Raw genomic sequence first — 23,104 nt, forward strand, 5'->3', positions numbered from 1 at the left:
TAGTTTGGTGACAGTATACTGATGATAAAACTACCAAAATAAGAGCTGGATGACAGTACACTGATGCTAAAACTACCAAAATAAGAGCTGGATGACAGTATACTGATGATAAAACTACCAAAATAAGAGCTGGATAACCGTATACTGATGATAAAACTACAAAATAAGAGCTGAATGATAGTATCCTGATGATAAAACTACCAAAATAAGAGCTGGATGATAGTATATTAATGATAAAACTACCAAAATAAGAGCTGGATGATAGTATACTGATGATAAAACTACAAAATAAGAGCTGAATGATAGTATACTGATGATAAAACTACCAAAATAAGAGCTGGATGATAGTATATTAATGATAAAACTACCAAAATAAGAGCTGGATGATAGTATACTGATGATAAAACTACCAAAATAAGAGCTGGATGACAGTACACTGATGCTAAAACTACCAAAATAAGAGCTGGATGATAGTATACTGATGATAAAACTACAAAATAAGAGCTGAATGATAGTATACTGATGATAAAACTACCAAAATAAGAGCTGGATGATAGTATATTAATGATAAAACTACCAAAATAAGAGCTGGATGATAGTATACTGATGATAAAACTACCAAAATAAGAGCTGGATGACAGTATACTGATAATAAAACATGTTGGTGTGGGAGGTCCTGGTCGCCTCCTGCAGGCTGCTGGTTCTCATGGAGGACTGGACCGTTCAGGTCTCACTCGACCAAACAAAAAGACTTCCTGTAGACCTTCACAGTAAAAGCCTTCCAGAGAAGAGAACCGATTCTGGCTTTTAATGTGAAACAGCTGCAGGAAGTGAGTGTACGTGTGTGTGTGTGTGTGTGTGTGTGTGTGTGTGTGTGTGTACCTGTATCTTGTTGCTGCGCTGGGCCGGCCCCCCCTCCATCAGTCCCAGGACATAGAGCCCCATGTTGTACTCGCTGCCCCCCCTCAGAGAGAACCCGAACCCTGTAGGACCTCGTTCCAGATCCACGTTGTAGAACCTGGTCTCCTCCTGACAGACAGACAATAATAAAGTACTGCTGATACTAGTGTTAGTACTACTAGGACTAAGTGTTATCACTACTTGTACTAGTACTACTTCTTATCTCATAGTATTTGAGTCAGTGTCAGGAAAATATAAATGAAACAATTTATAGAGAACAAAGTCACAATTCTATAGAACAGGTTAAAGTAATTATAAGAACAAATGTAAAAATGATAATAAAGTCAAAGTGTTTTGAGACAATATGTTTATATGTATTTCCTGATGTTTCGTCCTTGTAATAAAAGTTGTTCATGTTGAAACATTAAACTTCAGCTCTTCTTCATCATCTTCATCATTTAACCTCAAAAACGTTTTCAAATTGTACTTTTATTTATCTCAGAATATTTTGTTAGTTCTCCTTCACAGTAGTTTATGAGTTCACACTGGATCCTGCATCTTTTAAATATACAAGTACTACTAAGTACTACTACGACTATCAGTACTGTTACTGCTACTACAGTTAATACTGAAGATTCAACCATCACAACTACTACTGTGTACTGATACTAGTACTAAAGTGTGTACTGATACTAGTACTCAAGTGTGTACTGATACCAGTACTCAAGTGTGTACTGATACCAGTACTAAAGTGTCTACTGATACTAGTACTAAAGTGTGTACTGATACTAGTACTAAAGTGTGTACTGTGTACTAGTACTAAAGTGTGTACTGATACTAGTACTAAAGTGTGTACTTGTACTACACTGACCGTTGACCTCCCTCTGGATCCTTTCATCACTCGGCCGTCGATGTCCAGCTCTGCCCCCCCCGACAGAGAGAAGGAGTCTGAGGAGAGACGACCTTCTTAAAGGGCCAGTTCATCAACAATACAATTCATATTAGTGTGTGTGTACTTACAGTGCGTGTGTGTGTGTACGTACGGTGTGTGTGTGCGTACGGTGTGTGTGTGCGTGTGTGTATGTACGGTGTGTGTGTGCGTGTGTGTACGTACGGTGTGTGAGTTAGTGTGTGTGTGTGTGTGTGTGTATGTACATACGGTGTGTGTGTGTGTGTGTGTGTGTATGTGTACGTACGGTGTGTGTGTGTGTGTGTGTGTACGTACGGTGTGTGGTGACTCTCAGCCTCAGTGAGTTCCCGGCCCTCCTCAGGATCTGGGTCAGTTCTCTGTGCTTCAGACCTCCGACCCCTCGACCCTCCACGGCCTCCAGCTGGTCTCCAGGTTGGATCTGACCGCTACGAGCCGCCGGGCTGCCACGACGCACCGTCACGAAGCGATGAGACATCAGGGAGGAGGGGGCTGTAAATGAACAGAAGGGTTAGTGTAATAAGAGCTGAGGGATAGTATTATATACTGATGATAAAACTACCAAAATAAGAGCTTTACATTACATAACAGTCACTTTACTTTAATATTATCTGTTGGTATTTGCGCTGACTGGAGATGCAGAGTGAATAAAGCCTTTTTCACCAGCTCTTATCAAGACCCGTCCCTCAGCAGAGAAGACTATTGGACCGCAGCCCAAGTTTGACAACCAGTGAGCTGCAACCTTTCTGTGCAAAAAACAAATCAGCCTCAAAGTTTTGGGATTTTCCGACAGTAAAATATCTTTCAGGACTCAGTGAACTGTTCTATGCATGCTTCAGGTTTGTATCTGCAGCCTCAGACAAAAAGAGAATCTATGAAGCATGTCTCTGAAGCACTGTGTTAGGCCTCATTTGGAGCGCCGGCCCTTTAAGACCAGCACGCACAGCTGATATTAATGGTGCTGATTAAAGTCTGTGTTCAGGGTGAATATTTGTTTGTCAACCACCAACAGACTGAAGAGGAGCCACTGGTTTAGTGTTTCACAATCTGATTTCCATAAATCAACGCTGACTGATGATTATTGGTTTGGACTAACGAGGAGTTTGTCGTCGGCATGTTTCATGTATGTTCACGCTGAATGGCCTCTTATCAGCGGAGGAAGGTAAGAGGATTTGATCTCATGATGTGGTGGTGAATTCTGAGCTCTTGAGTGCAGTGTTGCCAGATTGGACTGGTTTACCCCAGTTTGATGACGTTTGATGAAGTTGGGCTTGTAGATGCTTTTGAAAACGAAACGAGCTGCCATGTTGTGGTCAGAAACACTCATTATAGACTCGTTTGATTTGAGAAATACTTGATTGACGTGAGTTGTATTCCATCGTGTCACCGGGACGTCATCATTGACATTGACATGAGAATTTGTGTGTTTTGTTGTCGGACTCCGCTCTTTTCTATCTTTGGTTACTTGATGCAGATATGAAGCTGTTGATGTGTTCTCTATTGAGCATGTGATGGGTTTCACACAGCTTTCTGGAAAAGTTATGATTTGGGCTGTTTTATTTATTGGATTAATTTGTAATTGAAAACCATTTAAAAGCAAAATACATGTTTTAAACAAGTCCTAATAACCCCAAAGTTATGAGTGTTTTTGTTGTAAAGTTACGAGTGCTTTTGTACAGAAAGAAAATAGAAATGATGTCGTCCTGCTGATAACAGCTCCAGATAATAAACACTTGAACTGGTCATTAGGACGTTCTCTGTGCTTCAGTTAGTGTTTTAGAACCTCTTTAGAACCAGTCAAATTCAGCTCCTTCCTGCTCTGAACTCAGTTTCGTCTCTAAATGGAGAGAAAAGAATCCATTTGTGGGAGTTGGTTCTTTACACACACAGACAGACTGACTGACTCTGTGAGAGAGACTGAACACTTCTATTAATACAACTCTGAGATTATATTAAAGCTGCTGCTGAACTTCAGCACCGGGTCCTCTGCTCTTCTCATAAATATGAATACAGAACCTCATTAACGAGAAATAAAGTTGTCACACTGACTCTCACTACTACAGATCCAAGTTTCTGAAAGCTGATTTTCACAGAAATGAAGTGAAACAAAAGGAAAAGCGACCATTGTTTGGAGGATTTATAAAAAGGAGCGTCTGTTAGTTTTTCTTGGTTTAGATCAGAGACTCAAACAAACGGTGAAGTAAACAGGATTCATGAAGAATGGACTGAAACGTGTGTGTGTGTGTTTAAGTTTAAACTGTGGAGGAATGTGAGCTGATAAGAAAAGAGTTCAACAACATGAAGCTGCAGAGTTTGATGTTTTCCAGACAGAAGCTACATGTTCTCTCTCCTAAAACACATGTTTACAGATTCATGAAGAGGATATCAGATCATCATCGTGTTTTAAAGCTCCATGAAGAAACTTTCTGTCCAACAAATGTGTTCAACATAAAAATCGTTGTCTTCTTCACTGTCTTTGTCTACAACATTACTTGGCTTGTTATCGCCACCAACTGTCCATCAGTGGAACAACATGAAACCGGGCAAGAAAAGAAACGCCACATATTTCCAAATCCCTGGTTTCCCCCCTAACAGTGAACATCTCAGCAGAGTGAAATGAAATGGAGAGATCACTTCACAGCTGGTACGGAGAGGAGGAAACATCACGCTCACCGACTAATACAAACCTACCCATCTATACAACATTAAATAGAGCAGAAACCCAGTACTCTAGTTCTCACACACACACACGACTTACATTTGGAGTCCTTCACACTTTTCAGAGCCGACTGCAGTCGCTCCAACATGATGACCAGACCAGAAACAAGCAAATACAAGTGTCTGTCTGTCTGTCTGTCTGTGCGTGCCTGAGACAGGTCTTGCCTCTGGAAGCGGACGAGCGAGAGTGTATGAGCAGCAGGGAAAAGAGAGACAGCTGGGGAGGTAGGGGGCGTGGCCAACAGAGCAGATAACACACACTAACAGAAGAGATTATTGTTCATGTTTCAGAGGAGGCGATGCATTTGAGGTCTCTTAAACTGAGCTGTAAATCAGGTCGTTCCTTCCAGCTGAACGCAGTTTAATCAGTGGAACAAACTCAGAAACTCAGCTGCACAGTTCATCACAGCTGTATGATGTGTCTGTTGTTAGAGTTCGGTCGTTCATGCGACTTTGTGTCCCATCCCCCGTCTGAACACTAAACAAACAACGGATACACGCTCATAATAATGCCTCAAAGTGGTATTCAGGGTATGACTGAAATCTAAACAGGGACTCCATCTATCTTCATGTAGGTTCTGAAAGGGTCCAAGAAGGAAGTCCTGTCTTCTAAGCTACCTTTTAATCAACTCAGACTAGGGCTGGGGGGTATAACCAAAAATGCATATCACGGTATTTTGTAAGATTCTGGCGGTTTCACGGTATATCACGGTATTTATTTTTCCAAGTTAAAGCATTAATTAATTAACGCCGAAAAGAAATGGCCGGCCAGCGAGTGGTGAACAGCTGTTTGTGTGGCGTGTCTTCCGTTCTGTCACTTCCTGTTTCCTTCATCTACATTCCCCTGGGTCCTAAGGCCCTCCATGTACAGCTTCTTATCACCCTCTATGTACCAATGTACATTTAAAACAAATACCACACATATTACGGTAATCAGCGTTGCATATGTGTCTGACCAAAATACCGTTTGTTGTTCAGTCTGTGTTCATCCTGCATCGCTCTGTTCTGTTCTTTAATGTAACGTTACTGGATCGACAGAGCCTCTCCCAGCTGTTAGCAGACTGTTGTTAGCTAGCTTTACCCAGCATGCAGTTCGGCGGTGACATTTTATAAATGTACAATTATTACTACTGTTACAAATTGTTTGTGTCACAAACTGTTGTGTCGTGGTGTTTGCCCTGTTAAAGATCGTTAGTTGTGGGTTGTTAATTGTTGTTATAAAGTTATGACCATGACTAGGGTTCCCTCTCAATACACTTAAGACAAATAGCTCCGACCGTAGTGCTCCCAGCGGCGAAAAATATATTTTGCTGCCTGTTGAAGAGCGACAGAAGTTGTTTAAGCTATGCACCGGTATGACGGTATATGAAAAATTCATATCATATGGGAAATTGAAACCGGTATACCGGTTGAACCGGTATACCGCCCAGCCCTAACTCAGACTCTCACCAGCTTTGACTGTGTTTCAACACCTCTAAATACTTTGAGATCTTTCAGATGCTATTTGAAATCTGTCCCCAAAATACAACAGGAGTTAGAAGGATACCAGAACCAGACCAACCACCCAGGTCTTCCACCTGTTCAGGTCTGTGCAGGAAGAGTTGAAGTCCTCACATACTAAGTCTTTTAAACTTAACTGAAGTCTTTTGAATCTAAAGTAGTACTCAATCAGAGTCTTAACACACAGATGTTGTACTAATACTGTTGGAATCAGTGGGAGTTACTCTTTTTGGCATCTCTGTGTTCTTTAGATGTTACCTGATAATCGTCATTGTTTTCTTCAGCATCACCACACTGTCCTAGAACACGTTTAGTTCAGCGTTCACACAGTGTTTGAATAAAAAGAGATTCACTGGGACTCACCCCCATTGGTGACTTCCTGAGAGGCGATGACGAATCCAAAACCTTCTCCCGCCCGCCTCCTTAGATCCACCTCCACCGTCTTTACTCCTCCTCTTCCGTCCTTGGCTATTGCTCCCAGTGCTCCTCCCCCAACGACTCCCCCTCTGATGGGGGGAGGCCCACCAGCGCTCTCCTCTACTCCCAGCAGATCACGTGGCTCTAAGGTCAGCGTCACGGGAACGGAGTCCAGGAAGCTGGTGCTCTGGATAAGGGCAGAGGCCGGGGGCCCGTTTGGAGTCTGGGCAGGAGGGGCTCCTGGAAAAACAAGGAGTCAGACTGATGGAAGCAGGAGGACAAGGAGGGATGAGGACTCGATCGGGGCAGTTACCTTGGTGGGTCCCTGGGGCTGGTAGGTGCCCCTCCTGGGGACTCTCCAGGACCAAACCAGCCTGATTGAGTGGGGGGACCCCCACTAAGGCACCCGTGGACTGGGAAGGCGAGTCGGCTGAAGTTGGGGTGTGGGAGGAAGAGGGCGTGGCCAGGCCGTGTGGGGAGGGGAGGGGCTTGTAGAGGTTGGGGGTGACGACTGGGGAAGACACGGGACCTGTCGGAGGGACAAAGATATTCATTGTGATCGTCGGTTCACCTGTAACGCGACTCAAGCTTTTATTGGTTCACACGTACCTCCTCTGTAGACCAGGAGTACCACCTCTCCCTGTTTGGTGTGTTCTTGTAGGACTCTCTGGACCTGAGGACAGAAATTTACCAATGGTTATGTACGGAAACTTATATGCAGAGGTACCCCCCCAATGCTAAAACCTGTTCCAGAAGATTTTTCCATCCTGGGATAAGAGTGAGGAGTCTCCAGAAACCAGCTCAGGAACAGATGTCTCCTGGCGTCTTATCTTTTAACACCAGACGCCTGATAAACGAGCCATAGAACATCCTGGCATCACCCTCCAAGACCCAGGGAGGTTTAGAGAGGTTCAACTTGTCACCAAACTTCAGCATCTCTTTAAGAGAAGGACCCAAAACACCAGGACTACAACGTCCACTGGAGGACCACAGACCAGGAGACACAGTCTCTGAAAGACTAAATAGATGCTGTTGTCACGGAGAACCAGGGAGGAAGCCGGATGGAGGAGGAGGCCCAACCTCAGATCTGGTTGAACCACTAGTATCTCCTTGTTTGTCTGAAACCTACTGAGGCCTTTGGAGTGACTTCATGGCGACAGTCTGAGTCTCTGGACAGCCAATGAGAGTGGAGTATTGTGAGACTATGTTGACCTTTTACCTGAGAGAAGCTGAGGCTCTGCACGTCTGCTCCGTTGATCTTCACTATTGCGTCCCCCGTCTGCAGCGAGGGGCAGTGCCTTCGATCCCAGACCCGCCTCACCACCGCCAGCTGACCTCCTTGACCCGCCGCCATTACGCTGAACCCCAGTCCGCCGCTCTCACTGCGCCTGAGGGCCACCGGTACGAGCTCTCCAGAGGGAGCTGACCCGGGCGACCCCGCTGCCCCGAGGGGGAGCACCAGCCCTGGGTTCCCTCTGGAGCCTGGGGAGGGTGTTTGGTGATTGGCTGGACAGCCATTAAAGCCGCAGTATGGCACGTCTCTGGGCGGGGTCAGGGCGAGGGAAGTCTGGGGCATCGGTGGGCGCTGCACAGGAGCACCGGGAGGGGAGGAGGAGGTGGGTTTGTTAGCGGCGGTGGGGCTGGTGGAGTTTTGCAGGAGGCCCGTCTCTGGCTGAGAGAGGGGCAGTTTGGACAGAGCGTGGGAGGATGAGGAGCTGATGGGGAGCGTGGAGGAGGAGGAGATGGGGAGCGTCGACGTAGACAGGTCACTCTCTGAAGACCTGGAGCTCTGATGTTGGAGGAGTGAGGAAGAGGAGAAGGCGGGGAGGGTGCTGCTGTTGTAGCGAATCAGAGAAGACCTGCGAGGGGGTGAGAAGAAAACCGATGTTTTATACAAATGAAATGTTGATTTCAAGAGCATCACAAACACTTACTGTATGTCAATTACTACTGATGCTACTGTTGATGCCTTGGTTCCACACCTGGACATAACCTCTCCTGACAAAGCTCCATCTCACCTGCGTGTTCCAGCGTTCGACAGGCCGCCGTCAGAGTCACTGTGGTGGATGGCTGCTGTCCTCTCCGGGGGTGGTGGTGGACCCGATGGGGGGTCAGAAGAGGAAGTGGGCATCAGCGGGCCCGTCAGCCCGTTCATCATTGGCTGAGCAGCGTAGCAGGGCGGGGTTTGCCTCGACCCTAGATTTCAGAGTTATTACTTATTAGATATTAGATATGTGATGGATTTTATTGGATTTTTTTCTTGTGTTGTCGAATGATAGATATTAGTGACCATGTTTCTGACCTGGTGTGCTGCCGTTGGCGTCCAGCGTTCGACTATAGGTGAGGTGTGTCGGCCCGCGGTTCAGGTCGGGGGGGTTAGGCGGCTCACTGGGCGTCTGTGGCTGTTGAAGAGGTTCGGAAGTCAGATACAAGGTTGGCGATTAACACAGGGTCACTGTTGTAGAAGTCACGACATATACCGCACCGGCTCCAGACTCTGTTTGGGACATCCATCCGGGTTGTAGAGCATCGGGTATCCTCTCCTCAGCACCACGTCCACACTCTGACCCATCGACACCGACTTCAGCATCTCCACCACCTCTTTGTGAGAGCGACCCAGCACACAGCTGTCGTTGATGTGGACCAGGATGTCCGCTGGAGGGACCACAGACCAGGAATACACAGTCAGTCTACTGCTTATTGGGTCTTAATCTGACCCACGAGAGAGTGAGATAGACCCGTAATGTGGTGTTTGACCAGACTTTGCTGATGCTAAACTACATTCCAAACCCTGACAAACTTCACAATGTGGTCTTTACTCCATCAGGTCCCTGACAGTGTATCTGTAGGTTTTAGGTGTTTCCTAAAGCTGCAGGATGTAAAGACGTTTGTTCTGCAGCTTCTAAAATAATAAGTTAAATAAGTGACTTTATTCATGTGGACAAAATCCTTTTTTCTCTGCAGCTGAACAGCATTTAGTGTTCAGGAGTTTGTGTGTGTGTGTGTGTGTGTGTGTGTGTGTGTGTGTGTGTGTGTGTGTGTGTGTGTGTGTGTGTGTGTGTGTGTGTGTGTGTGTGTGTGTGTGTGTGTGTGTGTGTGTGTGTGTGTGTGTGTGTGTGTGTGTGTGTGTGTGTGTGTGTGTGTGTGTGAGAGAGAGAGAGACATTCCTGACTATTTATCCTCAGTGCACGTGAGCAGGTCTGACAGTGTGGGAGAGAAAGGAGACTGTGTGTCGGACAGGTTAAAGAGTGTGTGTGCATTAGTTGTGTGGATCATGAGGTTGTGTCGTTGGTTCTCAGCTCTTTATTTTTCTCAGACAGCACCATAATCCTCCAGAGAGGGAGGAGTGCGTTTAAACCTCCATCTCCATTAGTTCACACCTGGCTGGACCCACCTGTCAATCACAGGTGTCATTAATCACCCTCGTTAATGTTATTAGTTCCACCTGTATTGTCAGGTAGACATGGCCTCTGATTCAAACAATAAAGAAATGAACTGCTGTGATGATGGAACCCAAGCGGGGAGAACGTTTAGACGAGGAACAAAAGTAAAACTTATCTTTGTGTTCTTAGGGCCCGAGCACCGACGGAGTCGGAGCGGAGGACCTATTGTTCTTCTAATGTTTATTATCGTACCTGTTTCGTCGCAAAAAGGAGGTGCTTGGGATACTGGAAAACTTTTGAAATTTGGCACGCAAGCCAGAATTTGCGAAAATTGCAGTCTGATTGGGGTGTCCAGCTGCGGTATGAAATATTGGCTCGATAGCGCCCCCTATTGAGTAGCCCCAACATTGTGTTTCACCTAGCTGTATGAAATTTGGTAGGTATGTGGATCGTGATGGGACGCACAGAAAATCCTCTTGGAATTTTTCACTAAACCAAACAGGAAGTCGGCCATTTTGACTTTTATGATGTTTTTTGACCATTTCAAGGCGTCATACTTTAACGAACTCCTCCCAGAGATTTGACCCAATTGACTTCAGATTCGGTCAGTATGCTCTTGAGACCTTGGCAGTGAAAAGTTACTCAAAGATCAAAAAGTTATCGAACTATGTATCCGTGGCACGGCGTCAAAAAAACACCATTCGCCATGAAACAGGAAGTTGTTGTAACTTGGCCATACATTGTCTAATCTGCTCCAAATCTCTCATATGTCATAACATCCTGACCCGGAACACATCTATATGATAATTTAGAATCATAGTAATAGCGCCACCTAGTGGCAACTGGAAGTTATAGGTTGTGTACTTTGACATCCTGCTCCTCACAGATTAATCGGATCCCTCTCAAATGTTGTCAGAAAAGTCTTAAGACCTTGATAATGCTTCATTGTGAAGATTGTAGGAAGTTGTTGAAGGGCGGCGACGTGGCGGCTCGGCGAATTTCGATCCTTCGCCATGAAGAAATAAACTGATGTAACTCAACTCCACATCATCAGATCTTTACCAGATTCCACATGTTTGATTAGACTCCCGGCCTGAAGACATCTGCAGGCCAATTTTGAATCATAGTCATAGCGCCACCTACTGGTAACAGTCAGTTAAAGTCTTTATACGTTGGCTTGTTTCTCTTAGTAGGTAAATTAGATCAACATCACATTAGTTCCACACAAATGTAAGAAGTTCATAATGCCAGTTCATGAAGCTTTTGATGTTTCGTCGAACGCCGTTGCCGTGGCGACGCAGTCTTCGCCGTGAAAAACGAAGGTAATTTTGAGAGGCTAGAAATGCTCGAAACATAAGCAAACTTGGCACACAGATTACAGCCCAAAATGTAGTTATATAATATGATTTTATTCGTTCAGAGGGACAAATCGGCTCAATAGCGCCCCCTACAATATTTAGACGAAGCAGCCCTCGCAGTACGTTTTACATAGATTTACAAAATTTGGTAGGCACATGTATCACATGTGGACTTAAAATAAAGTCTCTTGGGACCATGCTCTAAACCCAACCGGAAGTCAGCCATTTTGAATTTGTTATGAATTTCTAGTGTCGTTTTTGTCATTTCCAGGTGCTCTACTTTAACGAACTCCTCCTAGGGAAATAATTGAATCAACTCCAAATTTGGTCAGAACAATCTAAAGACCTTTGTGATGAAAAGTTACTCAAAGCTTGTTGTTTCGTGAAAAGCTGTTGCTGTGGCGACGCATTCTTTGCCATGAAAAACAAAGGTGTTTTTGAGGGGCTAAAAATACTCAAAACATAACCAAAATTGTCACACACATTCAAAATCCTGAATGTAGTGTGACGACCCTGTCTGCCTGTGTGGCTGCTTTCCTTGCAGGTGTGGCAGAGGATCGTCAGGCAGAGTGGGGACATCTGAGGCAATTAACAACACTGGCCCTGTGTGCCAGTGCACCCTTTATAAGAACCCTCTGGATCCTCAGTTTGCCTGGCTCCTTCCTGAGACACCCATTTTGGTTTCGGTTATGGTTTGTTTCTACACTATGCAACGCTGCATATACACTTTACACGCACCCACTCACTTACACTGCTGAAATGACTGACTTCACATGTCACTGTTAGTTTATGTTTGTCTTTTATATTACTTTAAACTTAATAAATAATTGATTAACTGTTTCATTGAATGCGTCTCCCTTTTTTGTCATGGCCGTTCGGCCCGGTTTGTGACAGTAGTTATCTGATGTGATTTTAATGCTTCAGAGTGGCAAGTCGGCTCGATAGCGCCCCCTACAATATTTCAACGATGCAGCCCTCGCAGTACGTTTCACCTAGGGGGCGACCGTGGCTTACTGGGTAGAGAGGGTTGTCTGCTAACCGCAAGGTCACTGGTTCGATCCTTGGCTGCAACGTGTCCTGTGTCCCTGAGCGAGACACTGAACCCCTAACTGATCCCTGGGCGCCTGCATGGGCAGCCCACTGCTCCATACATATACAGGGATGGGTCAAATGCAGAGAATAATTTCCCCACTACTAAATATAGGAAGGTTATAGGACTAATGAAGGAAGGTTTCTTCTTCTTCTTTTCTTTCTAGATGTATAAAATTTGGTAAGCAGATGTATCCCATGTAGACTTAAAAAAAAGTCGCTTTTGCAATTTCCAGTCGCTCTATAACGAACTCCTCCTAGGGAATTAATCCAATCAGCTTAGAATTTGGTCCGAACAATCTAAAGACCTTACCGATTAAAAGCTTTAGGTTTCATCCAACGACGTGGATATGGTGTGATGGCCATTTTACATGGTTCACCATCATCCATCAAGCTGTTGTAACTCAACTGTACTTTGTCAAAACTGTCCCAAACTTGACATGCTTGTTGACTGTCATGGCTTTAGGACTTCTGCATGCCAATATTAACTCATAGCCATAGCGCCACCTACTGATAAGCACGGACGTAAGCAGGATTCTATAATTACAGCGGCCTAAACACTGAACTTATTGAAAGGGTTTGTGGGCACACCATGAGAAAAAGACTTCTCTGATCTAAATATGTGCAAACTAAGATGCTTGGAGAGCAAACGTTAGATAACAGTGGATGTTCAAACCATGTCAGTGGGCATTAGTATAAATGATCTGTCCAGAGCTTCTTCATGACAATCAGGTTAAACGTTACAATGAATGCTTCACACTACAATCTAAAGTTACAGAAGAACTTAAAATGAAAACAGTGTCAAATTAAAGTGTTCAAGTAACAGCAAATGGCACTACTGTTTTGTTAACTTTCATGTAAGTCCAAATACAATCAGCAGGACACTGCAGGGAGTTGAACCCCATCCCAGTAAACTGACAGTCTGTGATGTTACAAACACTGAAGCACATTCACACACATTCATTTTCTTAATGATCTCTAATTTATGATTGTATCGGAGGTACACTCAAAACATTTGAGGCTTAAGACCTGGCAACATGATCTTGCTACGCTGCTGGTCTACGCAGGAAAAATCTCACTCGTGCACGCAGAGTGTGATGGACACAGAAATGCATGGCCGCGTCACCCAGAGAGATGCCAGGACCCTCGATCAATGCTGCTCGCAGCTTTAATTAGAATTATTATTTCTCAATAGAAACACCTGAGCAGGTGAATCAGTACCTGTGTTTAGAGCTGGTGGTCCTCCAGGTGTGACACTGTACACCTGCAGGAACTCTCTGGGTCGACTGCCTCCCACGATGTTGAAGCCGAAGCCTCGAGGGCCTTTGGAGAGCCGGGTGTGGATGGAGTAACCCTTCAGCTGAGCGGGCTGCTCCGTGAACTCTGGGACTGAGACACAGACACGGATATCCTCAAGCACTAGATCCTACATTTCCCATAATGCAGCTGCTCCGAGTCCTACATTAGAGGCTGGTAAACAGCCACGTCCTTTAAACACACCTCCAACATTAAGAGCTTTTACTTCAGCTGAAGAGCCACCTGGTTATCCACTTTAGACACATTTATATTTCTGTTTTTAAAATCTAAACCTGTAAAGTACCTAGAAACTAAAACTGTTCAGTTCATGTTGTGGAATAGAAGTATAAAATAGAATACAATTCAAATACTCAAGTAAATGACTTTAAAATGATACGTCAGGACAGTATTTGAGTGATGTACTTCTTTATATTCCTCCAGTGTTTTAGAAAAACTGATTACATCATCAAGAGGAAGATTCTACTGAAAGTGAATAATAATAATGATGATATTAACAATGTTTATTATTAGTATTACATGATGAATGTATTATAGTAGAATAAAGTAGAAGCTAACAGGATGTTAAATTGTGAGTCTTTGTTGCCTCCTGATGGCAGAGAATGTCAAAATAAAATGTTTAGTTTTCTCATTCAGAGCTCAAATAATATTTAAAGAATAATTAAAGAATAAACACACTAAAATAAAGTAAACGAGACATAAAATAATCCAATTCAAGGACATTTGAGAAACAAAAATCTAAAGAAATGAAGACGCTTAATATAAAAAAGACTAATACAATGAAACAAATCAAAATAAATAAGTACAAATAGAAAATACTGAGTTCAAGTTATCTAAACAAACCAATAACAGTTAACTATGAAGCAGACCGATAATCAATTAATCAATTAAACTCACGTTCTGTAGACGGACTCGTCTCTTTGCTCTGAGTTCGAGGATCCAGCCAGCTGGTCGTCTTTGATTTATGACTGAAAGAGTGACATCATCATCATAACCATCATCACCATCCTTATCATCATTACATTCCATTACATTACGGGAGACATTTTGGGGTTAAGTGTCTTGCTCAAGGACACATCGACATGCAACTAGCGGAGCCGGAGCCGGGGATCGAACCGCCGATCCCCGGCCACAGTCACCCACGTCATCATCATGACCATCATCCTCATCATAGCCACTGTAGGAAATTTGGGTTTAGAACTGTGCTTTAAGAAATTATAATAGAAGTGTTTAATGATTCATAATTAAGAAATGATAATTAGAAGATTCATAATTGTAGGAGTGTTTTAGAATTTGTAGTTAGAAGTGTATCTTAGTAGAATTTGTAGCACCTTTAGATCTATGCTTGTAAAACTTGTGAAGTTTTTGCCAAAAGTTGCAAATCCTTATCTTTATATAGTATGTTTATCATAGAAGTGTTACGCCATAAAAGACAGTCATTGAATGTATTAAACTGTTTTAGAGTAGCGAAGGGAAAGACAGGGATTTATAGACAGGCAATTTCAGCGGACGCAGAAGAAGCATCGCCCGAGCCAGGGGTCCTAGCTGGCTGAGAGAGAAGGAGGAGCCAGCTGGAGTTAGCCAATAGGAACTAAAATGGACAAGAGGGGAGGGGATTTCAAATTGTGAACAGGAAGTGCTGGGAAAGAATTCATTCTCTTTCCTCTGGTCTCAACGTGAGGGCAGTGTGCTTCCAGGCTGGGATGAGGGTAAAGATGCTTCTCTGCGCAGAGAATATATATCTATAGATACTGTAATTAATGTGCTTCACTCTGTAATTGTATTAGATTCAGTAGGATTAAATACTTTTTGATTGTAGACCAGTTTATGGTAGATTTTATTATCGCAGCGACTCTACTGTAGAACAGCAGTGGAGCGGAAATCAGCGGCCTTCTCTCTGTGGGGTAGAATTCAAGCCTCCACACCACCATCATCATCATCATCATCATGACCATCATCATCATCCTCATCATCACCATCCTCATCCTCATCATGACCATCATCATCATCCTCATCATCACCATTCCTCATCCTCATCATCACCATCCTCATCATCATGACCATCATCATCATCCTCATCATGACCATCATCACCATCACCATCATAACCATCATCACCATCCTCATCATCATGACCATCATCACCATCCTCATCCTCATCCTCATCATCCTCATCATCATCATGACCCTCATCATCACCATCACCATCCTCATCACCATCCTCATCATCATCCTCATGACCATCCTCATCATCATCACCATCCTCATCATCATGACCCTCATCATGACCATCATCACCATCCTCATCACCATCCTCATCATCATGACCCTCATCATGACCATCATCACCATCCTCATCACCATCCTCATCCTCATGACCATCATCACCATGACAATCCTCCTCATCCTCATCCTGACCATCATCACCATCCTCATCACCATCCTCATCATGACCATCATCACCATCCTCATCCTCATCATGACCATCATCACCATGACCATCCTCCTCATCCTGACCATCATCATCCTCATCATCATGACCATCATCACCATCCTCATCATCATGACCCTCATCCTCATCATCACCATCCTCATCATCATGACCATCATCATCCTCATCATGACCATTATCACCATCCTCATCATCATAACCATCATCACCATCCTCATCATCATGACCCTCATCATCATGACCATCATCACCATCCTCATCATCATCATGACCATCCTGATCATCATGACCATCATCACCATGACCCTCATCCTCATCCTGACCATCATCACCATCCTCATCATGACCATCATCACCATCCTCATCCTCATCACCATCCTCATCACCATCCTTCTCATCATCATCATGACCATCCTCATCATCCTCATCCTCATGACCATCATCACCATGACCATCCTCCTCATCCTGACCATCATCATCCTCATCATCACCATCCTCATCATGACCATCATCACCATCCTCATCACCATCCTCATCATCATCATGACCATCCTCATCATCCTCATCCTCATGACCATCATCACCATGACCATCCTCCTCATCCTGACCATCATCATCCTCATCATCACCATCCTCATCATCATGACCATCATCACCATCCTCATCACCATCCTCATCATCATCACCATCCTCATCACCATCCTTCTCATCATCATCATGACCATCCTCCTCATCCTCATCATCCCCATCCTCATCATCATCATGACCATCGTCATCATCCTCATCCTCATCATGACCATCATCATCATCATGACCATCCTCATCCTCATCATGACCATCACCATCATCACCCTCATCACCATGACCCTCATCCTCATGACCATCACCATGACCATCATCCTCATCCTCATGACCATCATCCTCCTCATCCTGATCATCATGACCATCATCACCATGACCATCCTCACCCTCATCACCATGACCCTCATCCTCATGACCATCATCCTCATCCTCATGACCATCCTCCTCATCATCCTCATCATCATGACCATCATCATCATCCTCATCCTCATCATCACCATCCTCATCATCATGACCATCATCATCATCCTCATCATGACCATTATCACCATCCTCATCATCATAACCATCATCACCATCCTCATCATCATGACCCTCATCATCATGACCATCATCACCATCCTCATCATCACCATCCTCATCATCATCATGACCATCCTCATCCTCATGACCCTCATCCTCCCTCATCCTGACCATCATCACATCCTCATGACCATCATCACCATCCTCATCCTCATCACCATCCTCATCATCATGACCGTCATCACCATGACCATCCTCCTCATCCTGACCATCATCATCCTCATCATCACCATCCTCATCATCATGACCATCATCACCATCCTCATCCTGACCATCCCCATCCTCATCACCATCCTCATCATCCTCATGACCATCATCACCATGACCATCCTCCTCATCCTCATCATGACCATCATCATCACCATGACCATCCTCATGACCGTCATCACCATCATCACCCTCATCACCATGACCCTCATCCTCATGACCATCACCATGACCATCATCCTCATGACCATCATCCTCCTCATCCTCATCACCATGACCATCCTCATGACCATCATCACCATCCTCACCCTCATCACCATGACCCTCATCCTCATGACCATCATCCTCATGACCATCCTCCTCATCCTCATGACCATCTTCCTCATCCTCATCATCATGACAATCATCACCATCCTCATCATCATCATGACCATCCTCATCATCCTCATCCTCATGACCATCATCACCATGACCATCCTCCTCATCCTGACCATCATCATCCTCATCACCATCCTCATCATCATGACCATCATGACCATCATCACCATCTTCATCATCATGACCATCCTCATCCTCATCCTCATGACCATCATCACCATGACCATCCTCATCATGACCATCACCATCCTCATCATCATGACCATCATCACCATCCTCATCACCATCCTCATCATGACCATCCTCATCATCCTCATCCTCATGACCATCATTACCATGACCATCCTCCTCATCCTGACCATCATCACCATCCTCATCACCATCATGACCATCATCACCATCCTCATCCTCATCATCATCATGACCATCATCACCATGACCATCCTCCTCATCCTGACCATCATCATCCTCATCACCATCCTCATCATCATGACCATTATCACCATCCTCATCATCATCATGACCATCCTCATCCTCATGACCATCATCATCATGACCATCACCATCCTCATCATCATGACCATCATCACCATCCTCATCATCACCATCATGACCATCATCACCATCCTCATCCTCATCACCATCCTCCTCATCATCACCATGACCATCCTCCTCATCCTGACCATCATCATCCTCATCATCCCCATCCTCATCACCATCCTCATCATCCTCATCCTCATGACCATCATCACCATGACCATCCTCCTCATCCTCATCATGACCATCACCATCCTCATCACCATGACCCTCATCCTCATGACCATCATCCTCATCCTCATGACCATCATCCTCATCCTCATGACCATCCTCCTCATCCTCATCATCATGACCATCATCCTCATCATGACCATCATCCTCATCATCATCATGACCATCATCATCCTCATCTTTCGTATCAACCAGACTGATTCATCTCATTATTGATGTTTTTAATCATCGTAACTCACTTGATGTAGTACGGCTCTCCTGAATCACTGAACGCCAGCTCCCAGTTCTCAGGCAGAGGACCTCTTCTTCCCCCTACTCCTCTTCCTCTTCCTACTCCTCCGTTTTCCGTTCCCTCTCGACTCCCCACCGCCAACTCCCACGATTGGCTGAGAGGCAGGATGGTGGGCGGGAGTCCAGCCGAACCTGCTATGACAGTGTGTGAGTCTTTAATGAACACACACACACACACACACACACACACACACAGAGCTCCTGATTCGTGACTACAAAGCCGATCAGCTTCAGTTATTGATCTGATGTGTAACCCTTCATTTAATGTTACTGAACATCTCTGATCTCTGTCTAACTGACTCCTCCCACCTGACCCCTCCTACCTAACTCCTCCTCACTGACTCCTCCTTCTACCTATATCCTCCTCATTGTTGTCTCCTTCTCCTCCTCCTCTCCTCCTCCTCCTACCTGACTCCTTTTTCCTGTTGCCTCCTTCTCTTATCTACCTGACTCCTCCTCCTCCCTAACTCCTCCTACCTGTCTCCTCCTCACTGTTGTCTCCTTCCTCCACAGCTTTCTCCAGGTTACTCAGAGATTTGCTCCTGGTCCTGAAGTTCCTCAGCAGGTTCCGGTGCTCCTGGTATGTGATTGGTGGACTCTCTGGACCGATGTGGACTGGGCGGGGCGTCCCGTAGTAGTTCCCTGTGATTGGAAGGCGACAAAAGGGAACAAATATATATTTCTGAGAGATTGTGACATTTTTAACACTGTAAATTATAAACGATAATATAGTAGATCATAAATAATGCACATTAATATGATCGGTAATCAGAGAGGAGGAAGTGATCAATGACACATGATTTAAATTAAAATAACGATAAAGAAAGAAAAATTAAACCAGAAAGAGAAACTAAAATAAATAAAAACCACAACAGGAGACAAATAAACGATTCATAAAAGATAAATATAATTATAAATCATTATTGTGAAAGAGGGCTTTGAACTGTCAAAGTAAAATGAGATCATAAATCAGGATAATATTCAGTTTGAGATTAAACAGACCAGACCGATCGTAGCATTTATTTTCGTCCATTTCCTGTTTTATTTTGAAAGGTACTGTCCTCATGTGTTTACTTCCTGTCTTTGTTTTTTATTCATAATAATCTTTAAACTTTCTCTCCAGATGACATCATACTCATTCTTCTCCTAACTGGTTTCACTTTGTTCTCTTTTCATGAGTGAACTCAGTTTCTATTTAAATCTCATTAATCCTTCAGATTAACAGAAGTGGGACGCAGCAGGTCGCTGGATTAAACCACTAAAGTCTCTTTTCCTCCCAAATACCATTCATCACATTCAGACTTCATCATAAACATACAGGTGACAGGTCACAGGTGAGCTGCTGTCAAAAGCTCAGTTTGTACTTTAAAATTATTAAAAAACCTGATCTTACAGAGTAAAAAGTACATGAAGTCTTTGTAAAAACATACTCATATGTATATAACATACATCATACAGTGATGATGTAACTTTACACTCTGTAAGCAACTTGCTGACATCATCATGTGACCGTGGGGGTCTTAAACGGCCGGTACACGTGGGTGCGTTGGATTGTCGTACCTTTGAACTTGCCGCTCTCCAGCAGAGCTCCGGACTCCTCCAGAGAGAAGAACTCCTCGATGGACACAAAGTTGTAGTCCACACCTGAGATCTCCCCGTCCCGAGGCTGCCTGGTCGTACCTGTAGGGGGGGACGGACATAGTGATGTCATCAGAGAGGGGCGGAGCCAGGAAGTGGACTCAGAGAGGTGATCAGTCTGAATGTAAATACATGTCTGTAAAGAGAAGAGCTCCCACTCTGAGGGACTAAAACGTATACACTCTATGTACTACACACACACACACACACACACACACACTGTAATCATTAACAGACAGAAACCTGCAGCTGCTTCAGGCTGAACTTTGAACATTAATTTAAAGAAACAAACCAACATGTCATCCTCACAGTGGACCGGGTATAAAAATATAGGTAGAGAAACTTTTAGTTAACAGACTGTGTGCGTGTATGTGTGTCTGTGTGTGTACAGTTGTGTGTGTGTGTGTGTGTCTGTGTGTGTACAGGTGTGTGTGTGTGTGTCTTACAGGGAACAGCTCTCAGGTACAGGTTCTCTCTGATGAGCTGCTGCAGCTGACTGTCCATGGAGCCCGGAGTGAAACACTTACTGAGGTACAACCTGAGGTCCTTACAGAGGGACGAGCCTGAGGGACAGAGGACACGATGTCATAGTGATGTCACTACAGAGGGACGAGCCTGAGGGACAGAGGACACGATGTCATAGTGATGTCACTACAGAGGGACGAGCCTGAGGGACAGAGGACACGATGTCATAGTGATGTCACTACAGAGGGACGGGCCTGAGGGACAGAGGACACGATGTCATAGTGATGTCACTACAGAGGGACGAGCCTGAGGGACAGAGGACACGATGTCATAGTGATGTTAAGGTGTGCTCTCACCTGGTGACACAGTCTTGATTCTGATTGGATGAGGACAGGAGTTGAGGACTCCTCTGACATCCCCGAGGGTCATCCCTAACACTGGTGTCCCCCCGATCTCTAGGATGATGTCGCCCACAGTGGCCCCGCCCCCGTGGGCCGCGGTGACGAATGGGAACTCACCGTAGTCGGCCCCGCCCCCGATGGCCAGCCCCAGCTCTCCGGAGCCACCGCCCAGCGGGACGAAGCTCTCCTGCACCTGGATACGGACGAAGAGGACAAAGAGGACAAAGAGGAAGAAGAGTGACAAAGAGGACATAGAGGAGAAAGAGGACGAAGAGGACAGGAGGTCACAGTCAGGTGACCTCCTGTCCTCTTCGTCCTCTGTTTTCTCTCTAGGTGTTGAAACATGAATCGTTACCTTCGAGCGCCAGTGCAGCTTCTTCACCGTCACTTTAGACATGGCGGCCGAGCTGCAGACAGGAAGAGACAAAGTTACTGAGCATGTTCCATAACACACCTGTTCACACCTTCAGACACCTTTAAACACCTGTTCACACTTTCAGACACCCTTAAACACCTGTCACACCTTCAGACACCTCCAGACACCCTTAAACACCTGTTCACACCTCCAGACACCCTTAAACACCTGTTCACACCTTCAGACACCTCCAGACACCCTTAAACACCTGTCACACCTTCAGACACCCTTAAACACCTGTTCACACCTTCAGACACCTCCAGACACCCTTAAACACCTGTTCACACCTTCAGACACCCTTAAACACCTGTTCACATCTTCAGACACCCTTAAACACCTGTCACACCTTCAGACACCTCCAGACACCCTTAAACACCTGTTCACACCTTCAGACACCTCCAGACACCCTTAAACACCTGTTCACACCTTCAGACACCTTTAAACACCTGTTCACACCTTCAGACACCTCCAGACACCCTTAAACACCTGTTCACACCTTCAGACACCCTTAAACACCTGTCACACCTTCAGACACCTCCAGACACCCTTAAACACCTGTTCACACCTTCAGACACCTTTAAACACCTGTTCACACCTTCAGACACCCTTAAACACCTGTTCACACCTTCAGACACCCTTAAACACCTGTTCACACCTTCAGACACCTTTACACACCTGTTCACACCTTCAGACACCCTTAAACACCTGTTCACACCTTCAGACACCCTTAAACACCTGTCACACCTTCAGACACCCTTAAACACCTGTTCACACCTTCAGACACCCTTAAACACCTGTTCACACCTTCAGACACCTTTAAACACCTGTTCACACTTTCAGACACCCTTAAACACCTGTCACACCTTCAGACACCTCCAGACACCCTTAAACACCTGTTCACACCTTCAGACACCTCCAGACACCCTTAAACACCTGTCACACCTTCAGACACCCTTAAACACCTGTTCACACCTTCAGACACCTCCAGACACCCTTAAACACCTGTTCACATCTTCAGACACCCTTAAACACCTGTCACACCTTCAGACACCTCCAGACACCCTTAAACACCTGTTCACACCTTCAGACACCTCCAGACACCCTTAAACACCTGTTCACACCTTCAGACACCTTTAAACACCTGTTCACACCTTCAGACACCTCCAGACACCCTTAAACACCTGTCACACCTTCAGACACCTTTAAACACCTGTTCACACCTTCAGACACCCTTAAACACCTGTTCACACCTTCAGACACCTCCAGACACCCTTAAACACCTGTTCACACCTTCAGACACCTTTAAACACCTGTTCAC

At 44.9% G+C, this 23,104-nt stretch overlaps 1 protein-coding gene across 1 annotated transcript in view; it reads right to left on the minus strand.

The window, feature by feature from the left end:
* magixa (MAGI family member, X-linked a) overlaps positions 1–23,104 on the minus strand; it is a 33,125-nt gene that overhangs the window by 4,328 nt on the left and 5,693 nt on the right. The window contains exons 2-19 of the mRNA XM_076076386.1: positions 21,727–21,778; positions 21,327–21,564; positions 20,952–21,068; positions 20,428–20,547; positions 19,345–19,509; positions 18,816–19,002; positions 14,505–14,575; positions 13,515–13,682; positions 8,949–9,118; positions 8,766–8,865; positions 8,482–8,659; positions 7,683–8,322; positions 7,073–7,136; positions 6,777–6,992; positions 6,410–6,703; positions 2,126–2,320; positions 1,772–1,848; positions 883–1,029 (exon numbers count right to left, since the gene is read on the minus strand). Coding sequence (XP_075932501.1) covers positions 883–1,029; positions 1,772–1,848; positions 2,126–2,320; positions 6,410–6,703; positions 6,777–6,992; positions 7,073–7,136; positions 7,683–8,322; positions 8,482–8,659; positions 8,766–8,865; positions 8,949–9,118; positions 13,515–13,682; positions 14,505–14,575; positions 18,816–19,002; positions 19,345–19,509; positions 20,428–20,547; positions 20,952–21,068; positions 21,327–21,564; positions 21,727–21,768 — 3,189 coding nt within the window. The 5' untranslated portion in view covers positions 21,769–21,778. The remainder of the gene's footprint in view (positions 1–882; positions 1,030–1,771; positions 1,849–2,125; positions 2,321–6,409; positions 6,704–6,776; positions 6,993–7,072; positions 7,137–7,682; positions 8,323–8,481; positions 8,660–8,765; positions 8,866–8,948; positions 9,119–13,514; positions 13,683–14,504; positions 14,576–18,815; positions 19,003–19,344; positions 19,510–20,427; positions 20,548–20,951; positions 21,069–21,326; positions 21,565–21,726; positions 21,779–23,104) is intronic.

Source organism: Anarhichas minor, unplaced genomic scaffold (assembly GCF_050575085.1).
Source record: "Anarhichas minor isolate MPS153535 unplaced genomic scaffold, ASM5057508v1 ptg000056l, whole genome shotgun sequence".
In the NCBI taxonomy this organism is placed as follows: domain Eukaryota; kingdom Metazoa; phylum Chordata; class Actinopteri; order Perciformes; family Anarhichadidae; genus Anarhichas; species Anarhichas minor.